The sequence below is a fragment of the Dasypus novemcinctus genome, chromosome 23 (genome assembly GCF_030445035.2).
Source record: "Dasypus novemcinctus isolate mDasNov1 chromosome 23, mDasNov1.1.hap2, whole genome shotgun sequence".
NCBI classification, from domain to species: domain Eukaryota; kingdom Metazoa; phylum Chordata; class Mammalia; order Cingulata; family Dasypodidae; genus Dasypus; species Dasypus novemcinctus.
The window spans coordinates 9,586,184-9,608,532 of NC_080695.1; the positions used below are offsets into that span (position 1 = coordinate 9,586,184).

The 22,349-nt window shown below is 40.6% G+C and overlaps 1 protein-coding gene and 1 long non-coding RNA gene across 6 annotated transcripts in view; one reads left to right on the plus strand and one right to left on the minus strand.

The window, feature by feature from the left end:
- The window catches only part of LOC101444975 (cytochrome P450 3A8-like), a 44,327-nt gene that overhangs the window by 2,802 nt on the left and 19,176 nt on the right, over positions 1–22,349 (plus strand). For 3 of the 5 annotated variants that reach the window (XM_058285719.2, XM_058285718.2, XM_058285721.2), the window contains 11 exons: positions 1,669–1,762; positions 3,596–3,648; positions 6,393–6,492; positions 8,404–8,517; positions 8,774–8,862; positions 10,061–10,209; positions 13,470–13,597; positions 14,588–14,654; positions 16,842–17,002; positions 19,589–19,815; positions 21,321–21,483. In XM_058285719.2, coding sequence (XP_058141702.1) covers positions 1,669–1,762; positions 3,596–3,648; positions 6,393–6,492; positions 8,404–8,517; positions 8,774–8,862; positions 10,061–10,209; positions 13,470–13,597; positions 14,588–14,654; positions 16,842–17,002; positions 19,589–19,815; positions 21,321–21,483 — 1,345 coding nt within the window. Of the gene's footprint in view, positions 1–1,668; positions 1,763–3,595; positions 3,649–6,392; positions 6,493–8,403; positions 8,518–8,773; positions 8,863–10,060; positions 10,210–13,469; positions 13,598–14,587; positions 14,655–16,841; positions 17,003–19,588; positions 19,816–20,304; positions 20,553–21,320; positions 21,484–22,349 lie in introns of those variants that run through there. The other 2 variants (XR_009182903.2, XM_058285720.2) reach the window with 2 other exon arrangements.
- On the minus strand, positions 888–21,469 carry LOC131275458 (uncharacterized). Its single transcript, XR_009182904.2, has 4 exons — positions 21,364–21,469; positions 19,565–19,689; positions 8,668–8,818; positions 888–3,826 (listed from the first exon to the last, which is right to left on the minus strand). It is a non-coding gene; the product is annotated as an uncharacterized lncRNA (long non-coding RNA).

Genomic DNA, 22,349 nt, shown 5'->3' on the forward strand with positions numbered 1-22,349 from the left:
GCTCCCTATCTCTTAACTGAAATCTACTGTAGGAATGGTGAAGCATTTTCACTTCTCAACAATATTTTCCAAATTTGCCTCTGTGGGACTCACTGTGTACACCAAGCAGCTGCACTCTCAGTGGCTGTCAGCAGCCTCTTCCTCAGCCTCCCTTCTTCTACTCTACAGTCTCTCTGTAACACGGGAGTAGGAAGACTTGCAAGGACCCAAAATTCAGTTACACAATCCATAGAAGACCCGTCAAAGATGAGGTGCAGGCAAGAGGAGCAGCAGCCTGGTTAGGTTTCAGGAGAGCTGACATCCAGAGCTGCAAAAAGGCTTCCTGACTGACCATACCGGAAGGAATAAAGTGGCCTGGTGCTCTGCTTTCCATGTGGGAAACCACCAGGTTGGAGGAGCAGATCCCACAGGGGAGGACTGGCCTGGAAATGGATTGTTAAGCTGTTATTCCTAATAATATCCGTTGAAGGAACATATTGGTCAAGCACCCTCCCCTACAGCTCATGCTAACCTTTGTGAAAGCCTATTTAAGGACTATATGCTAAATTAGGGACAGGCTACATAGTGAAGAAAAGGCATGAAAGTGTTGAGTACACTGCAAGAACCATGTTTTCATAGGCTCTTGGTAACCATCTGTGATTGGTTGAATACAGTTGCACAAACCCTTAGTGTCAGAAGAGAAAGATTTCTCTTTCCCTTTCTACCTAGAAAAAAAATTCCTTAATCAGGGAGAGTCAAATTACCAAATAGACATAAGTGAAGCTTCCAGGACAGTTCATGCTGAACCTCCCAGAAGCACTCAAGTTTGGAGATGTTTATCAAGTATTCACTCTAGGATAGTGTATTAGTCAGTCAAAGCGGTGCTGATGCAAAATACCAGAAATTGGTTGGTTTTATTAAAGGGTATTTATTTGGGGTAGGCGCTTACAGATACCAGGTCATAAAGCTTAAGTTACTTTCCTCACCAAAGTCTTTTTTCATGTGTTGAAGCAAGATGGCTGCTGACATTCTGCAAGGGTTCAGACTTCCTGGGTTCTTCCCTTCCAGGGGTCTTGCTTCTTTCTGGGCTCAGGTCCTCTGTTTTCTCCATAAGGTCAGCTGTAGATTATGAGGCTCTTTAGGCTTTGCCTCTCTCTACAAGGTCAGCTCTAGACTCAGGCAAACAGCTCTGTCTCTCTCCCTGGGGTTTCTGCCATGTCTAAGGAGCAGTCTCTATTCCACTGTGTTCTTCACCTGGCTCCAGCCTAAGGCTTCACCATCAAACTCCAGCATCAAAACTTTAACATCAAAAACCCTCCCATCAAAACTCCAGCTATGTCCTTTTCCATGCCTTTTATCTGTGAGTCCCCTCCCCTTGGTGGGTGTGGACACAACACCCTAATGACGTGGTTCAATCAAAGCCCTAATCATAACTCAATCATGCCCAGTAATAGACAAGATTACAAATATAATCCAATATCTATTTTTGGAATTTATAAGTATATCAAACTGCTACAGATTGGTACCATGAAGATTTTTTAACAGCCTTTAGCTAATCTTTATTATGATGAAATGTAATTGCAGCCTTTGGAGTTTTTAATTATTATTGATTGCCTACATGTTGCTTAGGTCCTGCATTCTTGACTGGCCAACAGTTCCAGTGATCTCACTTTCTCTTTAATGTTATAGATATGGAACCTACACATTTAGTACATTTAAGAAGCTTGGAATTCCTGGGCCGACACCTCTGCCTTTTTTGGGAAATCTTTTGGCCTACCGCAAGGTGAGTGTCCCCTTTTTCTTCTTTTGTTTGCAAATACCCATTTAGTTCCATCAGCAAAAATGCCCTTTCTCAAGAGGAATTTCTGAGGTTCTACACATTCTGGAAATGGTGTTGTAGTCCCCACACAGCATGTTGCCCTGCTGTACCTCTTGAGTTCTGGTGTTCTGATAGAGACAGCAAAGAACTCGGTGTTTAAAAGTTGTGAGCATCATGAAGATGAGTCACTTTCTGCCAGGTGCAGGTTCCAGGAAGTCATAATGGCCCTAAGGATTAGAAGACTATGCACAATGGGAATTGTGAGAAACCCATTAGGGTTGGTGCGCTAGATTCAAATTTCCCTGTTAGTCTCATGAACTCAGCACAGCTTTTTTTCCCTTCCTTCCTGGATAACTTTTCAAATTCTGATAATGAAGCAGTTGCCCAAGTATTCACATATGATCGTTTGTACATACTGGAATACTCCTGAGAACTGTTAACTCCCATGTGTTATTTCCATGGCTTTATCTCAACTCCTGCCACCCATAACCTCTTTAGGGGTTCTGATAGCTAAACAAGAGCTTTCTGCTTTAAATCGTTTCCTTCCAAGTAGGTACCCTGGGAGTGAGTCTCAGCAGGCAGTAGCTGAAACTAAGAGAAGATCATGGCTGCCTTTCAAATTCAGATATTTTACCACTAAAAGAAGTTTTTAAAAATCCTAAATGAGGCATAATCAGTGATTTAAAAAAAATAGTAAAAAGATGGTTTGATAAAATTGTTAAAAATTGATTTTCACTTTCCAAACCAAGCCAAACAGAATGGGCTGATCTTCTGAATTTTGGTGGAAGCTTTGTGACTAACTCCAAAGGGAGCTCTGCCCCGGCACCAGCTCGATGTTGCGGAGGTCCCCTCCAGAAGGCCAGTCGACATAGCCTTGGGCACAGGCTGCATTCTGCAGACCTCAGGCTTGTTTCTCAGACTCCAATTCTCCCAACTGAGGCCTCCATTTCCTAATTACCAACAAAGCTCTTACTTTATTTCTTTCTTCCTCTGAAAAAGCAATAAGTTTGTCTCCAACCTTTCCATATCAACACTTTAGTTGGTGAATAGCAAGGTCCATATTTCCAGGACCTTCTTTTGGGTCATTAAAGCATCACAACTGAAATGTAGTGTTGGGAAATTTCTTTGCTAAGTAACAGAAGTGAAAAATCAGAAAAGTATATTAACTTGCTATGTGCTTTGTACAGAGGTGGCATCTCTACATCTTATACAAGCTAGATGGAAAACTGAAAGGCTGAGCCTACTTTGCCATGCTTTTGCGCTCACTCATTTTCTCACTCAACAAACATATTTTAGATTTATTTTAATCTGTGAACAAGCGTCATGAGTGTCCTTAATTTTCTAATTCTGTAAGTATTCTAGACAAAGCTCATGAGGTCAATGAAAAAGATGCTGTACTAGGAGGGAGAAAAGTGTGCTGGCCTTTGGAACATCAGTTTCTCTAAGCCTTGTTTTCTCATGTGCACATGGAGGTTATAATTCAGAGGGATAAGGGACTTTAGAGATAGCAAATGCACAAATAAAACACGTCAGAAAGACAAGGAGTGACTTATTATTCAGAGATGGGCTTAAGTTGTTCTCTATCTACAATATTGGAGAAACTTCAACTGTTATTTTAAATTCTCCATTAAAATATCTCTTCTATTTTTGCCCAGACCCCTAAAATATCTTTAAATAAGAACTTCCTTTCAAATGCCAGTGAAAGATAGCCAGAATTCATCCTTTCTTCCCAGGATAGAGTTAAGGTTAAGCACATTTTAGTTAAGTATCTACCTTCATTTCTTATTCTCTTTACAGGGTATTTGGGATTTTGACATGGAATGTTTTAAAAAGTATGGGAAATTGTGGGGGTGAGTATTCTGGAAACTTCTGCTGGGTAAACCTTCAGTTATGATGAGGCACCCAACTGTATGGAGGACAATCTCAGTCCAGAAGCTATTGGAGGAACCCATTTATTGTCCAGATCATGGAGATTTGTTCTGCCAAGCATCTTGTGGTTCACCAGGTATCCAGGTCTACCATCTGAAACTGGGTCAGAAAGAAACAGGTTGCCACACTTCTACAGACTTTGTTTGCCGGGAACTCGCAGCCTTACTTCCTATTCAAAAGGCTATTGCTCTTTCTCCTTTTTCCCTTTCTTACCCTCTTTAATTGCATAAGTGTGGATTATTTCAGACCTCTCTAATATGTGCTAATAAATGATCTGATTACCCCATTCCCACATGGATTCACCTGCAATTAAAAGCCAAAATTCCTTTATTTAAATTTAGTATTTAATGTATACATTTGAAGGAAGGTCTGCAGGAGAGAGGTAAATACATTGGGAAACCTTTATTTCAATTTTTTTAGTTCTTCCCCAATGGAAATTGTTCCTTAAGTTCTAAATGGGAATACATACAGATATCTTTTTATATACTTCATCCCTACTGACTTTGAAGGAGAAAGAATATTTTAAAATGTAGTTTTCCTGGTGGCTATGTATGTATAAGGGGGTCTGGGCCAGCTGCAGTGACTATTCCCTTCAGAGCTGCTGAGGGTTTAGTGAGCTCAGTGGAAGAGGAGTCAGGGAGGCTGGACCTTGAGCCCAAAGCCTGACCTCTTCATCAAACCTCTGCATCTTCTCTCACCAAGTCTTCAGGGACCATAGGGGTGGCAGGGGGCTCTGCTCACAGCATGGTCCATAAAGGTCACGTGATAGAGTGGGAGAAACACCCAGCGTGAAATCTCCACTGGCCCAGCCTCACAACCGGCCAACACTTAGAAGTTGGGAGCAGTTGATGGTGTCACTTCATCATTATGGACCCTTTTCCTCTTAAAAATGGTTCTCATGCTGGGTGCACAGAAGCGACCCCTGGAGGAGCTTGTTAAAACTGCAGATTCTTGGAATGCACCCGGCCTGTCCTAAACTGGAGGATTTGGGGGTGTGGGGGGAGGGAGCATTATTTTTGCACTTTAACCAATGGTTGAAGAAATACTTGGGCTGGTGCGAGATGAAGAATTGTAATTGACCAGTCAAGGATTCTGTATTAGTCAGGATTCTCTAGGGAAACAGAACCAATATAGCAATATCTGTAACTAGTATGAGATTTTATAGAATAATCTCACATGACTATGGGGATGTACAAGTCCAAGTTCCAAAACTCAGGCTGCAAACCAGGGGCTCCAGTGAAGGTCCTTGATGAGTTCCCAGGAGAAGCTGCTGTCTGAGGTAGAGATGGGAATTCTCTTTCTTCCCCTTTAAAGGCTTTCAGTTGATTGGATGAGACGTCACTCATTGCTAACAACAATCCTCTTAGTTGATTGTAGATGTAACCAGTCATCTATGCAATCAACTCACTGATGATTAAAGTCCATGAAATGCCTCGTATTACAATTAGTCCAGTGCTTGCCTGACTAGACAACTGGGCACCGTTACCTGGTCGAGGTGGTGCATTAGCCTATTTATCACAGATTCCAAAGAGAAAAATGATATGGAAACTTCACTAGCTATTGGTCAGTTTTGTTACACAACTTCCTTTTGTCCCTTCCCCACCAGGGTACTTTTGGAGAAATGATGGGAAGAGAGGAATCATGCAAGAAATATAATCAATCTGGTTGCAGAAGAGACCTAGGCCTCCTCTCAACAGCTCATGTCACAGCTCAGCATAGGGACACCTGATATCTACATAAGTTTCTGAGCTTCATATTATTTTTGGAAATGCACAGCAGTAATTGCAGTGCTTCTCATCAATTTTTAAATATGACCACAGAACCACTTAAAACTCCTCTCTGAATAAAAACAATAGATGATTTTGGGGAAATCTTCCATTTTGTTCTGGTGAATTTCGTTCCTCCATATTTCTTCATATCATTATCTATTTTATTAGAATTTTTTTCTAAACTCAATGCTACCAAAGATCTCTCTTTAAGAGTTAAAATGATCTTTTCCTTTCAAAATTTTTAACTAACTTTAGAAAATAGAGCAAAGAAATAATTTAAAATTCCAACATAACTTTTAGAGCATTCTACGACTATATGCACACATATGTTTACATATTTTTGATGAATATTTCTTCATTTTCTTCTACTATTTTATCATATGCATCTTTCCATGTTTTGAACTGTCTAAAAATTATAACTTTTCATCACTGAGTAGATTAACTGTCCTTAAATAATTGTTATTTAATTTTGGTCTTAAGTAAATTACTTGCCTTCAATTTTTCATTTACCTAATGTCCTCCTTGATAGTGAAGTATTTTAAACATACAAAAATTACAGCAAATGATGTCATGAGTACACCTATGCTCATCCTCTGGAATTTATAATTGTTCTTGTTATCTGCTACCGCAATCTCTGTTAAAAGCTGTATGTCTTTAAATGTCTCTAATCTATTTGAACTACTTTACTCTTCATTTCATGAAGACTCAAGTGGCTTCTGTGGTCTGAACGCTGCTGTGTATCACACCTTAACATGAATTAGAAGTAAATGTGCTGTCTATTGTACAAGTAAGAGTACAGATAGTGTAAAGTCAGGTGGAAGTCTGGGCCCCCAAGTGTGGATCCAGCTGTAGAATCCAACCTGGAAAATTTAATCAGGTCCGTTTTCCTGGCACAGGATTTATGACGGTCCACAGCCTGTGCTGGTCATCATGGATCCAAGTATGATCAAGACAATACTGGTGAAAGAATTTTACTCTGTCTTCACAAACCGGTGGGTAGGTAGCTTTCCTTAACTCCCATTTATTCCTCTAGTTGTCCTGTGGTGACATACCCCATCACTATATACTTCAAGTTCAAACCAGGAATAGGACATTGGAAAAATCCACATAACTTATGTGGATTTCATCAGTTTCTGGTGCAGTCATTTATGTGTATGTGTGTGTGTGCTTGTGTGTGTGAGCGTGTGTGTAGATCTATGCAATTGTATCACAAATATAGATTCATGTAACCACCACATCACGATACAGAACTCTTCCATCACCACATTTTTCATAGTTGCGGGTGGTGACTTGTGTTTATCTCTTAACAGGGTTATGATAGAGGAAAAAACAATTTTATGAGATCAAATTATCCTTTTTTTTTTTTGTAGATTGAGCTTTTTTTTTTTTTGAATATGAAAACTCTTCACCAAGCACTAGATTCTCAAAGATTTTCTCCCTATTTCTCCCCTAAGAGTTATGTAGTGTTTCACTGAAGTCTCTGATCCGTTTTGAATTAAGCTGGGTATAGGGTGTGAAGTTTAGGCCAAGGTTCATTTTTTTTTGCCTGTGGGTGTCCAATTTGATTTGACATCATTTGTTGGAAATTGAATTGCTCTTGCACCATTATTAAAAATATTGACCATGTTTGCATTGTCCGTGTCTCCATCTCTATCCTGTTCTACTGATCCCTGAGAATATCCCACTGCTAGTACTGCACAGTCCTGAACTCCATAGCTCCATTGTAAGTCTTATCAGGTAGACTCATTTCTCCACTTTATTGTTATTTTTTTCAGAATCATTTTAGCTATTCTAGGTCCTTTCCCTTTCCCTACAAATTTAGAATAAACTTCTCTGAGTTTATTATAGTCCTTGTGGAAATTTTGAAAAGAATTGGATGATACTATAGATAAATTTGGGGATGATCAATATGTTTGCTCTGTTGAATCTTCAAAACCATGAACACAGTATATCTTTCCACTTACTTAGGTTTATTTTTAACCCTTTCTTCCGCATTTTATTATTTTGGTATAAAGATCCTGCACATATTTAAATAGGTTCATACCTAAGTATTTCATTTACTGTCAAGTAAAAAAACAAAATAGAATTGTTTTTTTTTAATTTCAGTTTCCCTGTTTCTTGTTATTACATAGCAATTCAATTTATTTTGTGTGTTGTGTTCTGTAACATTGCTGAACTAACTTTTTATGGTTAGGAGGTTTCAAGTTTTTTTTTTTCTATTGTGTATTCCTTGAAATTTTAGATTTTTTATGTTGAAATTTACATCTTCTAAAAATTAGGGGCAGTTCTATTTCTTCCTTTCCAATCTGTATATCTTCTATTTCTTTTTCGTGTCTTATTGCACTAACTAGGCTTCTGCTCTGACACAGAGACTGATGAGGTGGACACCCTTGTCTCTTTCCTAATATAAAGGGGAAAGCAATCAGTCTTTAACCATTAAAATGATGTTAACTGTAGAATTCTGTGTAGATACTCTTTATTAGGTTGAGGAGGTTTCTCCATCCTCCAAGTTTAGCGAAAGGTTTTAACATGAATGGCCATTGAGGTAATCATTTGAAACAAATATTGTTTTGTGAAATGAAAGAAAGTTTTCAATCAGTGTGGCTTGATAAGCCTGCCCAACTGGGAAATAAAATGATCCCTCTGTTCTCCTTTCTTTCTTTGGTTGAAAATATTAGAGAAAATATTAGAGAAAAGCCATCTTACACTTTGTTGTTTTTTTTTTTCATTGTAGCAAATGGATTCTGACTTCTTAAGTATTCACAGTATTTTTTAATTAATAGAGAATCTAGCATTCAGCCTGCCTGTAATCATCACTAAATAATTGTTCAATAAATGATGCCCCTTCAAGAATTTTCCACAACTGTGAAGACCTCTAAAACTTATGTTTTCTGCTTTGGACCCTAGTGCCTTGGCCCAATGGGATTAATGAAATCATCCATCTTCTTTTCTGAGGATGAAAATTGGAAGAGATTGCGAACATTGCTGTCTCCAGCATTCACCAGTGGAAGGCTCAAGGAGGTAAGAAAATAAGAGGACTTTTAATTAGAAACTTGAATAATGAATCAGGGGACAAGTGGAAATAATGACATTGTCCCTTTTAATGGGTATTCATTTGAATTTGAGATTTCTAAAAATTGTCCTCTATGGCTAAGTCCAGAAGAGATGTACCTGATTGATTATAAAAGTCTCCTATGCTCCCTGCTAGGCAAAGCCCAGCCCTTGCAGGCCTCGGGTCTCCTCCTTTACCCACCAGCTGTGCTGTGCTTGTGTGCAGATGTTCCCCATCACAGGCCAGGTTGGAGATGTGCTGGTGAAGAACCTGAGGAGGGAAGCAGAGAAAGGCACACCTGTCACCCTGAAAGAGTAAGTGGGAGCAGGGCTGCTTGGACTCTGAACGTGGTCACAAGCCTTCTCACTGCCTGCAAAGAGCTGATTCTCCCACTGTCCAGTTACACTTGTGACCGAACCAAAGCCAGGGTGTGCTGTTGAAACTCTAACATGCAGCCCAAGAAGGGGATGCCCCATGGGATGACAGGGCAGCCAGGAGAGAAGGGTCCTCCTCCCTGTTCCCACAAGTAGTAAGAGCTCACCTGCCTTGTTGTCACCATTTATTCAAGAGAACAAAACAAATAAAAAGGTGGAGAACAAAGAAACACGATCGATAGCACTAAGGTTCAACAAGTGCATGTTACAGCCTGGGGGGAGGGGAAGGCGTTGCTGCATGTGGGCAGGCAGAGGGGCGCAGGAAAAGTCAATGTGGAACTCCGAACGACTGAGTCCCCTTCACATTGTTGCTGAGAAAACAAGGAAAATGCTAAATGTTACACATTCCCTCCACGTCTCCTTCCTTCAGTCTAAAAGAGAAGGCCCTCTACTGGTTATGGGTAGCGTGACCATTTCATTTATTGTCTAAACTTGAGACTGTCCTGGGCAAAGGCAGGACAGATGGGCACTTGCCTGTGGGGTGCACCAGAATTTTGGAGTGTGTTTTTAACCAAGAACATTCTTAGAACTCACATTTTATGGAAATGATTCTGTCCTCACGAAAACCTTCTATCACAGGGGTTGGGGAGGAGCCGGTTTCTCAGGCCCTTAGGAATTAGTGTAGGGAAGGTGGGACAATGTTCCTGGCACATCAGATCAAGGAGTGGCGGTTCTGGAATGTGCTGAGGAGGCACGACCCTGAGTTAATGTCACCTTTCTTGACCCGGAGCAGAGTGAATTTTTCCATCCTTGGTCCTGCCCTGCACTCTGCTTGCACATCTACTGCCTGTCACACTCCACACACACTAGTGAAAGTCACCTGACCACGCCTCGTTTCCTTCCATGGCTGAGCTCCTTGCCCCAGAGGAACGTCCATCCCCAGCCCTGGGCAGGGCCCGCAGCATCCAAGCAGCTGGGGAAAGCCTTAGGAGGAAGGGACGGTGATGTCCCCCAGAAGCTCCCAGATCTGTGCTTTGTCCAGGAGTTTGACTTTGCAGGCACTTCTGGTTGAAGGAGCTAGGGAAGGATAGCGGGTGATGCTGATTTTAGGTTTCCCCGTCTCTCCTTCTCTACTCAGTGTCTTCGGGGCTTACAGCATGGACATGATCACGAGCACGTCATTCGGTGTGAACATCGATTCCCTCAACAACCCACAGGATCCCTTTTTGCAGAAAGCCAAGAAGTTCCTGAGATTTGATTTCTTGGACCCATTCTTGTTATCAATAAGTATGTGTACCACTGCTTCTTTCTCTTTATTTAAAAATTACTTTATTACCACATAACTCACATACCATGCAATTCACCCACTTATAGTGTAAAATTCTACAGTTTTTATTGCCACTAAAAGACACATGCCACTCTCATCACAATTTCAGAACATTTTCATCACCTAGGCAGAACTTCCTTACCCTTTACCTACCGCCTTCTCTGTCCCCCTCATACTTATCCCTGTGAAAGTTCTAATCTACCTTGTTTCTCTATAGATTTTGCTATTTTGGATATTTCATATTTTTGCGATTGACTTCTTTCACTCAGCATATTTCATATACATGGTTTGCAAATATTTTCTGACACTCTGTAGTTGCCTCTTCACTCTTGTGATAGTATTCCTTGAAGTACAAAATGTTTTACTTTTGAAGATGTCCAATTTAAGTAATTTTCCTTTTGCCCCTCTTAAATTTGGTCCCTATTCTACAAATCCACTGCCACATCAGGAATAATAAAGATTTACTCTTTTTTTCTTCCAAGAGTTATATAGTTTTAACTCTTAATTTAGGATGTTGATCCATTTTTAGTTAATTTTTTTACATATGGTGTGGATTAAGTGTCCAAATTCATCATTTTGAAAGTGGCTATCCAGGGTCCCAGCAGCATTTGTTGAAAAGTATATTGTTTCTCCCCCATTGAATAGCCTTGGTAATATTGTTGAAAGTCAGTTAACACTGAGGTTTATTCCTGAGTCTGATCCTATTCGATTAATCTACATGTCTATCTTTATACCCTCACAACCTTGCATTGATCCTTATAGCTTTGTGGAAAGTTTGGAATTAGGCAGTGTAAATCCTCAGTTTGCTACGATTCCAAGATTTTTTGGCTCTTCTGGATCCCTTGAAATTCCATATTTATGATAGAATCAAATTGCCAATTTTTAGAAAGAAAATGGCTAGAATCCTAATGAGCAATCTAGTGAATCTGTAGATGATTTTGAGGATTATTGCCATCTTATCAATGTGAAGTCCTCTAAACTGTGAACAAGGAATGTTTTTTATTTATTTAAACATCTTTAAATTTTTTAACATTGTATTGTAGTTTCTCTGAGTATAAATTTTGTTCTCTTTTGTTAAATTTCTTCTTAGGCATTTTGTTCTTTTTGATACAATTATAAATGGAATGGTTTTCTTCATTTTATTTTCAGATTGTTCATTGCAGTGTATAAAAATATGAGCTTTTTGTATATTGAGCTTATATCCAACAACTTTGCCAAATTCATTACTTATAATAATTATTGGTGGGTTCCTTAAGATGCTCTACATACAAGATCATGACATCTCAGAATAGACATAGTCTTACTTCTTCCTTTCCAATCTGTATACCTTTTCTTTCTTTTTTCTTTTCTTTTCTTTTTCTTTTGCATAATTTCACTACTGGTACATCCAGTGCAATGTGAGATAGAAGTGGTGACAGCAGGCATCCTAGTCTTTCTCCTGATCTTAAGAGAAAGCATTCCTTCTTTTGCCATTAAATTTGATATTAGGTATGGATTTTTCAGACTTCCTATATCAGGTTGAAGAAATTCCCTTCTATTTTTAGTTTTGCATTTTTATCATGAAACGGTTTTGGATTTTGTCAAATGTTTTTTCTGCTTCTCTTCAATTGAACATGTGGTTTTTATCCACTTGATAAAAGTCATTGCTTTCCAGGGAGAAACCCTACCTGGTTATGGTATAGTCACATTAGATGTTGTAGGATTCATTAAGCCAGTATTTTGTCGAGGACTTTTGCATCCATATTCATAAGAGATAATAGTCAGTAGCTCTCTTTTCTTGTGATATCGTTTTCTGGTTATGGGATCCAGGTAATTCTGACCTCATAGATTGAGGTGGAATATCTTTTGTCCTCTTCCAATTTGTGGAAGAGCTTGTGAAGAACTGGCATTTATTCTTCCTTAAATATTTGAATAAATTCACCGTTAAAGCCATCTGGGTCTGTGCTTTTTTGTGGGTAAAATTTATTTAAAAATTAAGTCTCTTCACTAGTTTTCAGTTTATTCAGATTGTCTATTTCACCTCCTACCTCCCGAGATGGGTTCCTCATCTGTTTACTCGTTGTTGTTTTTGCTCATTTGTTGTGCTCATGGTTTGTGCTCATTGTCTGCTCTATTTATTTATTTTGCTTATTTTCTGTTTGTTTTTTTTCTTTTAGGAGGCTCCACATAGGGAACCTGGGACTCCCACATGGGAGGCAGGTACTCAGCTGCTTGAGTCACATCCTCTACCCTGTCTATTTCTCTTTGATTCAGTGTCTTAATTTTTAGTCTTTCTAGGAATTTCTTCATTTCATCTACATTCTTTAATTTAATTTTAGATAAAAGAACAATTGCAAATTATTGTTCATACTATTCCATTATAATCCTTTTAGTATCTCATGTCAGAAATTCCTCTTTCAATGATGGTAAAAATTTGAGACTTCCCTACTTTTTGTGGAAGACAATTTAGGTCAAGGTTTGCCAATTTTAACAGTCCTTTCAAAGAAACAGCTTTTGGTTTCATTTATTTTCTCTATGGTTTTTCTATTTGCAATATCATTAATTTTCATTCTAATCTTTATTATTTCCTTCATTCTGCTGGCTACAAGTTTGGTTTGGTCTTCTACTTTCAGTATCTTAAGTTAGAGGGTTAGGTTATTGATTTGAGATCACTCTTCTTTTACAATATACCTATTTACTTTCTGTCACTGGATTAGCAGCATTCCATAAATTTTGACATGTTGTATCTTCATTTTCATACATCTCATAATAATTTCTAATTTCCCTTTGTATTTCTTTGGTGACCCAGGGTTATTTAAATGTGTCATTCAATTTCCATAAATTCATGAGGTCCCAATTTTCTTTGTTACAAATTTCAAAGAATTATTTCTATTCTGGCTACTATTTTTTGAATAACATGATTACCTGGAACAGTCTGCTGGTTTATCCAAGGACATTCTAGTGCTTGGATAGAAGGCTAAGTAGTCAGGGAATGTAATCATGACCCTTTGATGATCAGGGATGAGAAAGGGACAACTGGTCTCCTTCATGGTGGGACCCTATGTGTGCACTTACCCTTGCTCAGCCATGAACTTGAAGCCTCAAGTGTCCCTGAGGGCAAGGCTTCTGTTTGAGATCCAGGCATTTTTGCCTCCTCTCAATGGTATAGTGGATTATAATTCATCCAGGGAAAGTGCACATTTTCACTTTAATTTCCTTTTTATTTATTTTTTCCCTACAGTGCTCTTTCCATTCCTTACCCCACTTTGGGAAGCAATAAATATCACTGTGTTTCCAAAAGATGCTATTGATTTTCTCAAAAAATCCACTGAAAAGATGAAAGAAAGTCGTCTCAAAGATAATCAAAAGGTAAAACCTGGTGTAGATTACATGAGTTTTACATTTTTATAATTTGCTGAGCTGGAAAACTATGATTGCTACACTTTATTGTGCTTTTATAAAAGATGGACAAAGAATCCTAGGTTTGGAGCAGAACAGTTTCCACATTTTGGGGGAAATGCAGAAGGTGGAGTTTGGAGATAGAACTAAGAATGAGTCGCAGAGAGTATTCTAAGATTTCATAATGGGCTTAATACTCATTTCCTTCCCTCCATGCATTGTTGAAGGATAAAACTTGCTGTTTAAAGTTATGTTACTGGCATTGTAGTTGTCCTGATCTGGACTGGCAAAAAATCACTTCAATTCCAAGCCTCTTATTTGAAACATCTAGTGGATGACATCTTCAGGCTGCCTGGTGGAGTAGAGTCCACTTTAAGTTGGAGCCTTCCGATATCTGGAGTGGAGAGGGTCCTCTGTGTGTACAGAGGCTGCAGTGGCTCACCTGGGGTCATCAGGAGGAGGTGTGCAGTCAGGGGGGCAGGGCTGAGCCCAGGGCCACTTAAGCAGTGCAGAGTCTTGGGGGGAGGGGCACTTAGAGATGCTCACACAAGAGCAGCCAATGGACTGACAACGTCAGGGGATGAATCTCTGTGGCCATCAGTTAAGAATAAAGTACAAGGGGTAGAACTGAGGCAGGAGAACAAGATTGTGTGAGGTCAGGGACTTCTTCCTGAGCAGGCAGTGATGGTAGGTGACAGAGCGGCAACTCTTTGGCCAGGAATCTGTGTCCAAATGCCAGAGACCAAGGACCAGGGAGGGGAAGGACCAAAAAGCAGTGGGGTACAGTAGCTGTACCTGCCTGGGAACCATCCTCCCTCTGAGATTGGCAGAGGATGTTTGTGTTTGCGGGCACCCAGGCAGCACCAGTCAGACCCTGGCCTTCGAGGGGCCAGACGCTCAGGAAGGCTTTTCCTCCGAGTCCATAAGTGCCTTTCTGTCATGGCATTTCCCTGTTTCCAGCACCGAGTGGATCTTCTTCAGCTGATGATTGACTCCCAGAATTCCAAGGAAACCGAGTCCCACAAAGGTAATTAAGGAGTGTCATGTAGGCTGCAAAGCCCAGATGTGGGGGATGGTTTTGAAAATGTGTAGGAAGTTTTCCTGGGAGATGAGAATTTCTGCCAATGGCACAAAGAGTCATGTTCAGATATTTTAAATGGTAGCCAGATGTAATTTCTGGAAGCTTGGAGACCTAAGCTTGTTCTAAGTTAGAAGGTCGAACAAAGAATTTGGCACATAGAAGTCAGTCTTTGGTTTGTGAGTCACCTTCATCAAACTCCTCGAGTGCTTGTTTCAAATGCAGAATCCCAGGCATTGCTCAGACACCCCAAGTGAGAACCTCTGCCTGGAAATCTGTATCAGGACATAACATCAGAAGGCACCTTGTCCCAGGATAGCTAATGTTAACTTGGAGCCCTTGGTATAAGCTGTGCTCACTCATCAATCCACTGCCCAGTTTTACTTTTTGCTGGGTAATTAATAGGTAATGTAGGGGAGAGAGCCTTTAAGACCATCTAAACATTTATATCTTTATGTCTATCTTTATAGCATCTATGTATCTACATATCAATATATTTATCATCTATATATCAACCATTTATATAATTCTCTGTGTGTGTATCTCATATATATCTATCTTTTCATCTATTGCTATCAATAGATCTATTCATCTGTCTATCATATCTATCTACCTACCTACCTACCAACTTACCTAACTTCCCACCCACCCATCTATCATCAGCAGAAGGCATGGTCCTACAGAACCTTCTGTGAGGAAGGAAATATTCTATATCTGTGCTGTACAATACCATAACCACTAACCACATATGACTATTGGGTACTTGAAATGTGGCTAGTGAAGTCTGTATTTTTCACATTATTTGATTTTTATAAATAGACTCTAATTAGATAGCTATCTAAATGAAGCTACCAGCTATCAGAAGTATAGCACATCTCTACACCTTTGAGTGTCTACTCCAATTCCAACTTAGGGCCTTAAGATTCGTGTAAATGGGGGGATGAATTAGATCCCATATTAGCCTAGAACCACACAACAGAGGGGTGCATTAGGAAATCAGAAGCTTGTAGGCCTTGCTCACAATCATTTGGGTTGTTTTTACTAGTGAATTACCTGGCTGGGGAAGCACCATGTTTCTTTCAGGTGTCCTGAAGTCTAAAAGCCCTAATCCATCCCTGATCCCACAGAACACAGCCTGCTCCCACTTAGCTTCTCTGGGGAGGAAATCCAGAAGGGAGCCAGAGAACAGCTCAAGGGCTGTTTGGGAACATAAGGTAGAGCAAGGGCAGGGCCAGTCCTCAGGAGGACAACATGGCGGCCAGGATGGAGTAATCATAGATCATTCCCTCTTGGAACTGGGCCCCATGATTCTGTATGTCATGGTGACCATTCTCCTACTGACCGTGCATCCTTCTGCTAGTCATATAATGATTACTAGTGGAGTGCCCATGACTGCTCCTCTGGTATTTCGTCTGTTTCTGTATTTTCTCTACATACCTGAGATCATCTATTTTGAGGACTTGTGCCCAGGTCTTTCAGTACCTGATGCCTGTCAAAGGTATGAGCCATGTTTCTGCAGGTAAACTGCATACAGATCCCTAGAGATCTGGCTAAAAGGCAGGTTTTGCCTCCATAGTTCCAGACAGAGATTTGGGCTCTGCATGTCTCAAAAACTCTCAGATGGTGCTGATGCTCCTGGCCTGAGACGATGCTCAGAGCAACCAGAGTCCACCTGCAGCCCAGTGCCACTCCCTTCAGTTCTACCAAGCAGGTGTGGATGAAGGAGCCTTCAAGTTTTCCTGATGATAAAGCCTCCAAATTGTTCAAACTGTATTTGAGCTAGAATCATTGAAAAATTTTCTGGACTGAGAATGCTCCCTTATAAGACTTACAACTAAGTCACTTTTAGGATACTCTGTACAGTTGACTGAAGCACTGTCATGCGAAATTCATCACCTGCACTGGGGGAGAAGGTGGACTATCCAGGAGTAGAAACCCAGATTAGCATAGACCTCAGAAAACTGAATGGAAACAGTTCTGCCCTTTCCAGACTCTATAAGATCCACAATTTAGGATGACAGAGATGGTTTTCCACTTTTTTCCTAGGGAATTGAGCATTTTATTTTCATTTCTCTTCATCTAGCTATGTTTTCACACTGACCTATTTTACCTAAAATGCCTTTCTTCTCCTTGTAGCTCTGAGTGATTTGGAGTTTGTAGCTCAATCGATTAACTTTATTTTTGCTGGCTATGAGACCACTAGCAGTGCTCTTTCCTTCCTTATGTATGAATTGGCCATGAACCCTGATGTCCAGAAGAAACTGCAGGAAGAGATTGATACAGCTTTGCCCAATAAGGTGAGTGGATGATACCTGGAACCTTCTCATTACACCCTAGGAAAACTTTCACAAAAACTTAAGAGCTTTTTCTCTCACCTGCACTATTCAGGGATAATTGAAAGAGACAAAGAAAGGGAAAAAAATCAGTTAGCCTGTGCCACTTTACCTGCAGCAATATAAGAATCTGATAAACAGCTGGTCCTGGCATCTCAGTGACCTGTCACCACAATAGAGCCAAGAAAAGAAACCACAAAGCCTCTGGGCATCTGAAGTCAGCCCTCACTGCTCCTGTGTCTGAGAAGATTTGCTCTTCTCCTCTGGGCTGGACTTGCTCTGGGTTGCCTGGGCTGCCCTGAGCTGGCCTCAGCTGGACTGACACTGGTTCAGGAGTCCTGGGGACTCTCAGACCCCCGCAGATGAGCCTGGACTCCCTTCTCGTGGGCAGAGGGAGAGAGCAGGAAGCTCCCTTGTATGGGCACTTGTCAAGGTCCCCCACCAACATTCCACTGATGCAAAGCCAGCAGCCAAGACCCCAGTCAGACAGGGAGGGTCATGCAGAGTCAGATGGCAGAGGGCGGACCCAGGGGGCGCTGAGGCATGGGGGCGCCAGTGCCATCTCCACACCTGGGGAAACCTGGCAGAGCTGGGGTAACCTGGGACAGTGGAGAGAGTGTAGGGTGGGAGTGGAGGATGTGCCTGAGCCCTGGAGGGGGCTGTGGACAAATCTCACGGCCGTGCACGGTCATCTGGACCTCCATATAAGCTAAAGATAATTTAAGGTGCTGCCTAAGTCAGAGAAGATCTTCTCTCTCTGGTCAGTCCATACGAGGACTCTTTTGACTGCAATAAGATGCATGTCACTAAGAACAAGACTGGTGAAGGGCTGTGTCCTCCTCTTTTGTGAGAATATTTCCAGAAGCAGCAGCAGCAACAGCAAGAGTCAAACTGCGTGTGATGACTTCTTCTTCAGGTCAGACCCTGCTCTAAGTGTGCTGTACTCATGCATGGACCCAATCATTAAAACCGCTGTATTATTCACATAGGGTTGTTCAGCCTCAGGAACAAATGAACTACAAACTCAGTGGCCTCCCAGAGCAAAGTTCATTTCTTCTTCACCCCCAAGGAGCATGATGTGGGGAGGCTGTGCTGTGCCCAGTTCCTCAAGGATCCAGGCTATAGGCTCTGCCGGCTTGTAGCTGCCCTGGCTGGAACCCCAGGCCTTCGTAGTCACCCGACTGGGGAATAAGGGCTAGAGTGCTGCCCAATGACACTTCAGTGCTTTGCCCAAAACTGATCCAACAACACCTCTGCTAATAACCATATCGTAGAGCTGGTCACCTACATATGGGTGGAGACAAGGATGGCATGATGGACACTGGACAAGCGGGGGATGTCTTGTAGATCGACCATTAGTACCTCCAGGTGACACCTAGGATACTGAGTTAGAGAGGACGTAACTTTCTCAGAGTCATAGAGTGTTGGTGAAGAAGCAAAGATACATTGATGATAGAGAGTAGAAAGATAGATGCAGATACATGGTGTGTGTACATAAATATATATATGTATATTTATATATATAAGGAGAGAGAGGAGAGACTGATCCTGCACATGTGGCAAGATGTTAAAAATTAAAGTATTGGGTCCCTGTGGATGGTGGGCATTTGCTAGAATTTTCTATTTGAGGTTGGTATTATTTTTGCAATGGTCCTAGAAGTTTGAAACCATTTCAAAATAAAAAGTTAAAGTATATATAATGATTTGTATATAAAACAAAGTGACAAAGACACATATTGCCAGCTCTGTGCTCAGCATTGTGCCTGCACTGGATTCATCTGGGTGAGGAGATCTCACCTCTGGAGCTGAAGGCCTGGCTTGGCAGGGAGATGAAAACAAAGGGATCCCTTCAGAGCTCACAGTCAGACCCTGGAGCTACACCCAGACAGTTACAAGTTGAGTGGTGGGTGCGTGTGGTGAGCAGGGGGCATGCATACATTCCCATCATCTTTATGATATTTTATGGAGGTGAAATTATTGTCTTGGGAACATCCAAAAATAACATTCTTTTGTCATATTTGGGATGGCAACGTGCTAGATTCTCCCCTAAATTTTTCATGAGTTTCTATATAATGGAAAGTTTTTTCCAATTTCTTCCAATTATCGGAAGAGTTAGGAAGCAGGATTTCCAAACTAAAGAGCCTTAGTACAATGGGGAGCAGGCTCTTCTACTCATTCTCTTCCTTGACACATGTGGCCTCTTTGGGAAGGGGACAGTGCCTCTCGCGTGTCTTGCTAGAGTCCAAGGGTCATCATCTATTGGTCATCTTTGTTCACCTGAGAAAGCATCCTTCCATGGTTATGCTAAGACTCCAGGCTCTGGTTAAGGTCATGGTCCCAAGTGTTTTCCATATACATAACTGCTCCTCACATCTCAAAGGTCACTGAGCAGGTCAAAAGACATGATAGGTGTAAAAATGCTCTGTAATTGTTCCCTCTCCCTTCCCAGTGTACATTGTTCTTTGGAGCTCCTAACACCTCATATCATTGCACAGGGTTGAAAGGCAATAGTTAATCTCAACTTACCCAACTCTGCGTCTTGCTTTGCAGGCACCGGCCACATATGATGCCCTGGTCCAGATGGAGTATCTTGACATGGTGGTGAATGAGACTCTCAGAATTTATCCAATCACTGGCAGACTTACTAGGATCTGTAAGAAAGATGTGGAAATCAAAGGGGTGCTCATTCCCAAAGGGACAGTAGTGATAATACCAAACTTTCTTATCCACTGGGACCCTGAGATCTGGCCAGAGCCTGAGAAGTTCCGTCCTGAAAGGTAACTGGGTGCTGGGACAGGAAACCCTTCCTGATCCAGGCTGGTTAAGCACATTGTGACATCTCAGGATAAATGAAAAATGTTGGCCTTGATGATCACTTGCTTGTATATTTTTTATTAAATGTTTTTTTTTTATGCAAGAGACAAGGTCAGGATTTGGGTACAGTTTTAACTCTGAAAGTTAAAACTTGATTTAACTGGAAGGACTTGATTTAGTGTGTTACAAAGCAAAATTTAGAGTAAACTTTTAAGGGCACTGGCTGGCAAGTCAGGACTTACCTAGATTTTCTTAGCCACTGTCTATAAGCTTCCTAATACAGAATACAGGCCTTGTTGCCATAGCTTTACATGGAGTCTACTCTTAGTAGTTGTTGAAAGAGAAATTCATAGATGACTGAGTTCTCTGTTTTCTGTTCCTACAAGTTCAGGAGCTCCAGCATTTGGACCTTCATTAACATAAAATTAGAGGTCACTCTCTACTTCTCCTAGATTCATTCAGATATTAAGTGCTTACCATGAGTTGTGAACATGGCCAGGCTATGAGAAATCCAAATGTTAAAAACCATCTGCTAAGAGTTCTTGAGATGCTCACCCATCTATAGAATTCTACTGTTGCATCTCCACACGTCCATCACCAACCCAACAGACATCAGCTCATGGCTGCTGCCCCAATCCACATGCCACCACTGCTCTGTCCTTACTCATACTATTTGGAAGTGCATCACATTATCTAACCTGTAAGTATTCTAGTATGTTCTCCAAAATTCTTGAACTTTTTTTAAAACACAGAAGCAAAATCCTATTATACTTTCTCCAAATCAAAAATTTTCCGTAATGGAATCAAATATGCAGGAATCAAATTTGGATAAAACATGGGCATAACCTTTAAGTAATATTTACAGAGGGAAGCTCATAGACAAGGATACCAGTCATTATACTACAGTAGTATGTAGGCCTATGTAAATTATCCAACTTAAAACTATTTTAGGAGACAGAGATGGAGGAGAATCAAGAGGAGGAGGAGGGGAGGAAGAGGAAGAGCAGGTTGAAGAGAAAGAAAGAAGGAAGAAGGCAAGAGCAGAGAAGAGAAAAATAAAATAAATCCTGGGAGATATTTTCTCCTGCCTTCTTCCAAATGAGCATAGGAGAAGCATAAGCAGGAGTTTAGGCAGGCCTCCTTACTTTCAGTCAATCTCATGTGCAATTTAAAGTGTGAAATCTCACCACCCTGAGTGTTAGTTTAGTCTTGACAGATACGTTTTCTATTAAACAGCATTAATCTCATCTCCTCAGCAATACTACAAGCTCCTCTAGGATAAGGGGGATGGAAAGACAGCATAGCTTTCAATTCTCATAGCAGAGCAACCAGAGCAGGATTTCAGTGATAAGCCCACAAAAAAATCTTGTAGGCTAATGATGGAGGGTTCTATGTGAGATGCCCAAACATGTAGCTCTTGTGCTTGTTATGTTCATTAACTTGTTTTCATCTACCATTGTCCATCCAGGTTCAGTAAGGAGAACAAGGAGAGCATAGATCCCTATACATACCTGCCCTTTGGAGCTGGACCCCGAAACTGCATTGGCATGAGGTTCACTCTCATAAACATGAAATTGGCTGTCACCAGTCTCCTGCAACACTTCTCCTTCAAACCTTGTAAAGAAACACAGGTCAGACAATAAGCTTTCTGCATTGATATTATTCTATTAGGAGCTATCTTTTTAACTGAGGGGTCAATGCCCCCCAAAAAGAAAGTGGTCATTCATCCTTAATAATTTATTTTATTGGCCAAAGATTCTATTTTAGACCATCCATGAGCTTTAAGAGCTCTTCAGTTCTGGAGTTCTAATTCTGTGTCTTTATAAACAGTGATGGCTTTATAGGCAATGCTGATCAGTGTGATAGGATTACTTGCAGTCCATTTGAACTCGAGCTAAGTTTTAAATTCTGTTTTCACAAGTGTTGTGCATGATCATGTAGCACAGCAACTACCTAGTCATGACTTCTATATGATCTTCTCCTCCTCCAGCACTTAGAGAAGCTCCCTTATGACAGTGGTTCTCCAACAATGGGTAGACATTAGCATCACCAATGAGCATAAAAAATATCCCAAAATGTGGCTCATTTCAAAAATTCTAAAATAATTAGCACAGAGTGTGGCTTTAAAATCTCCCCCATGGAATTTCAAATGAAGTGACTTTTTATTTAATATAATTCTTAATTCAGAAAACCTTTCTATATAAAAGAATTTTCACCTATACCATCCTGTAAGTATTCTATGAGAGAACAAAACAGAATGAAACTCAATTCACTTATAAAATGTGGTAGGTCATAGGAAACCTAACTTTGATCTTAGAACATGCCCAAAATGTAATATGTTCATAGATTTGTAAAGAACAACCTTTTAAAAGCAAAAAACCAAAACCAAACCAAAACAAAACAAAACAAAAAAACAGTGTGTGCTATACTTATCCTTTTGTTGTTTTCTCTCTTGCTCAGACATTTAGTATCATGGACAAAACATGATGGAGATTTT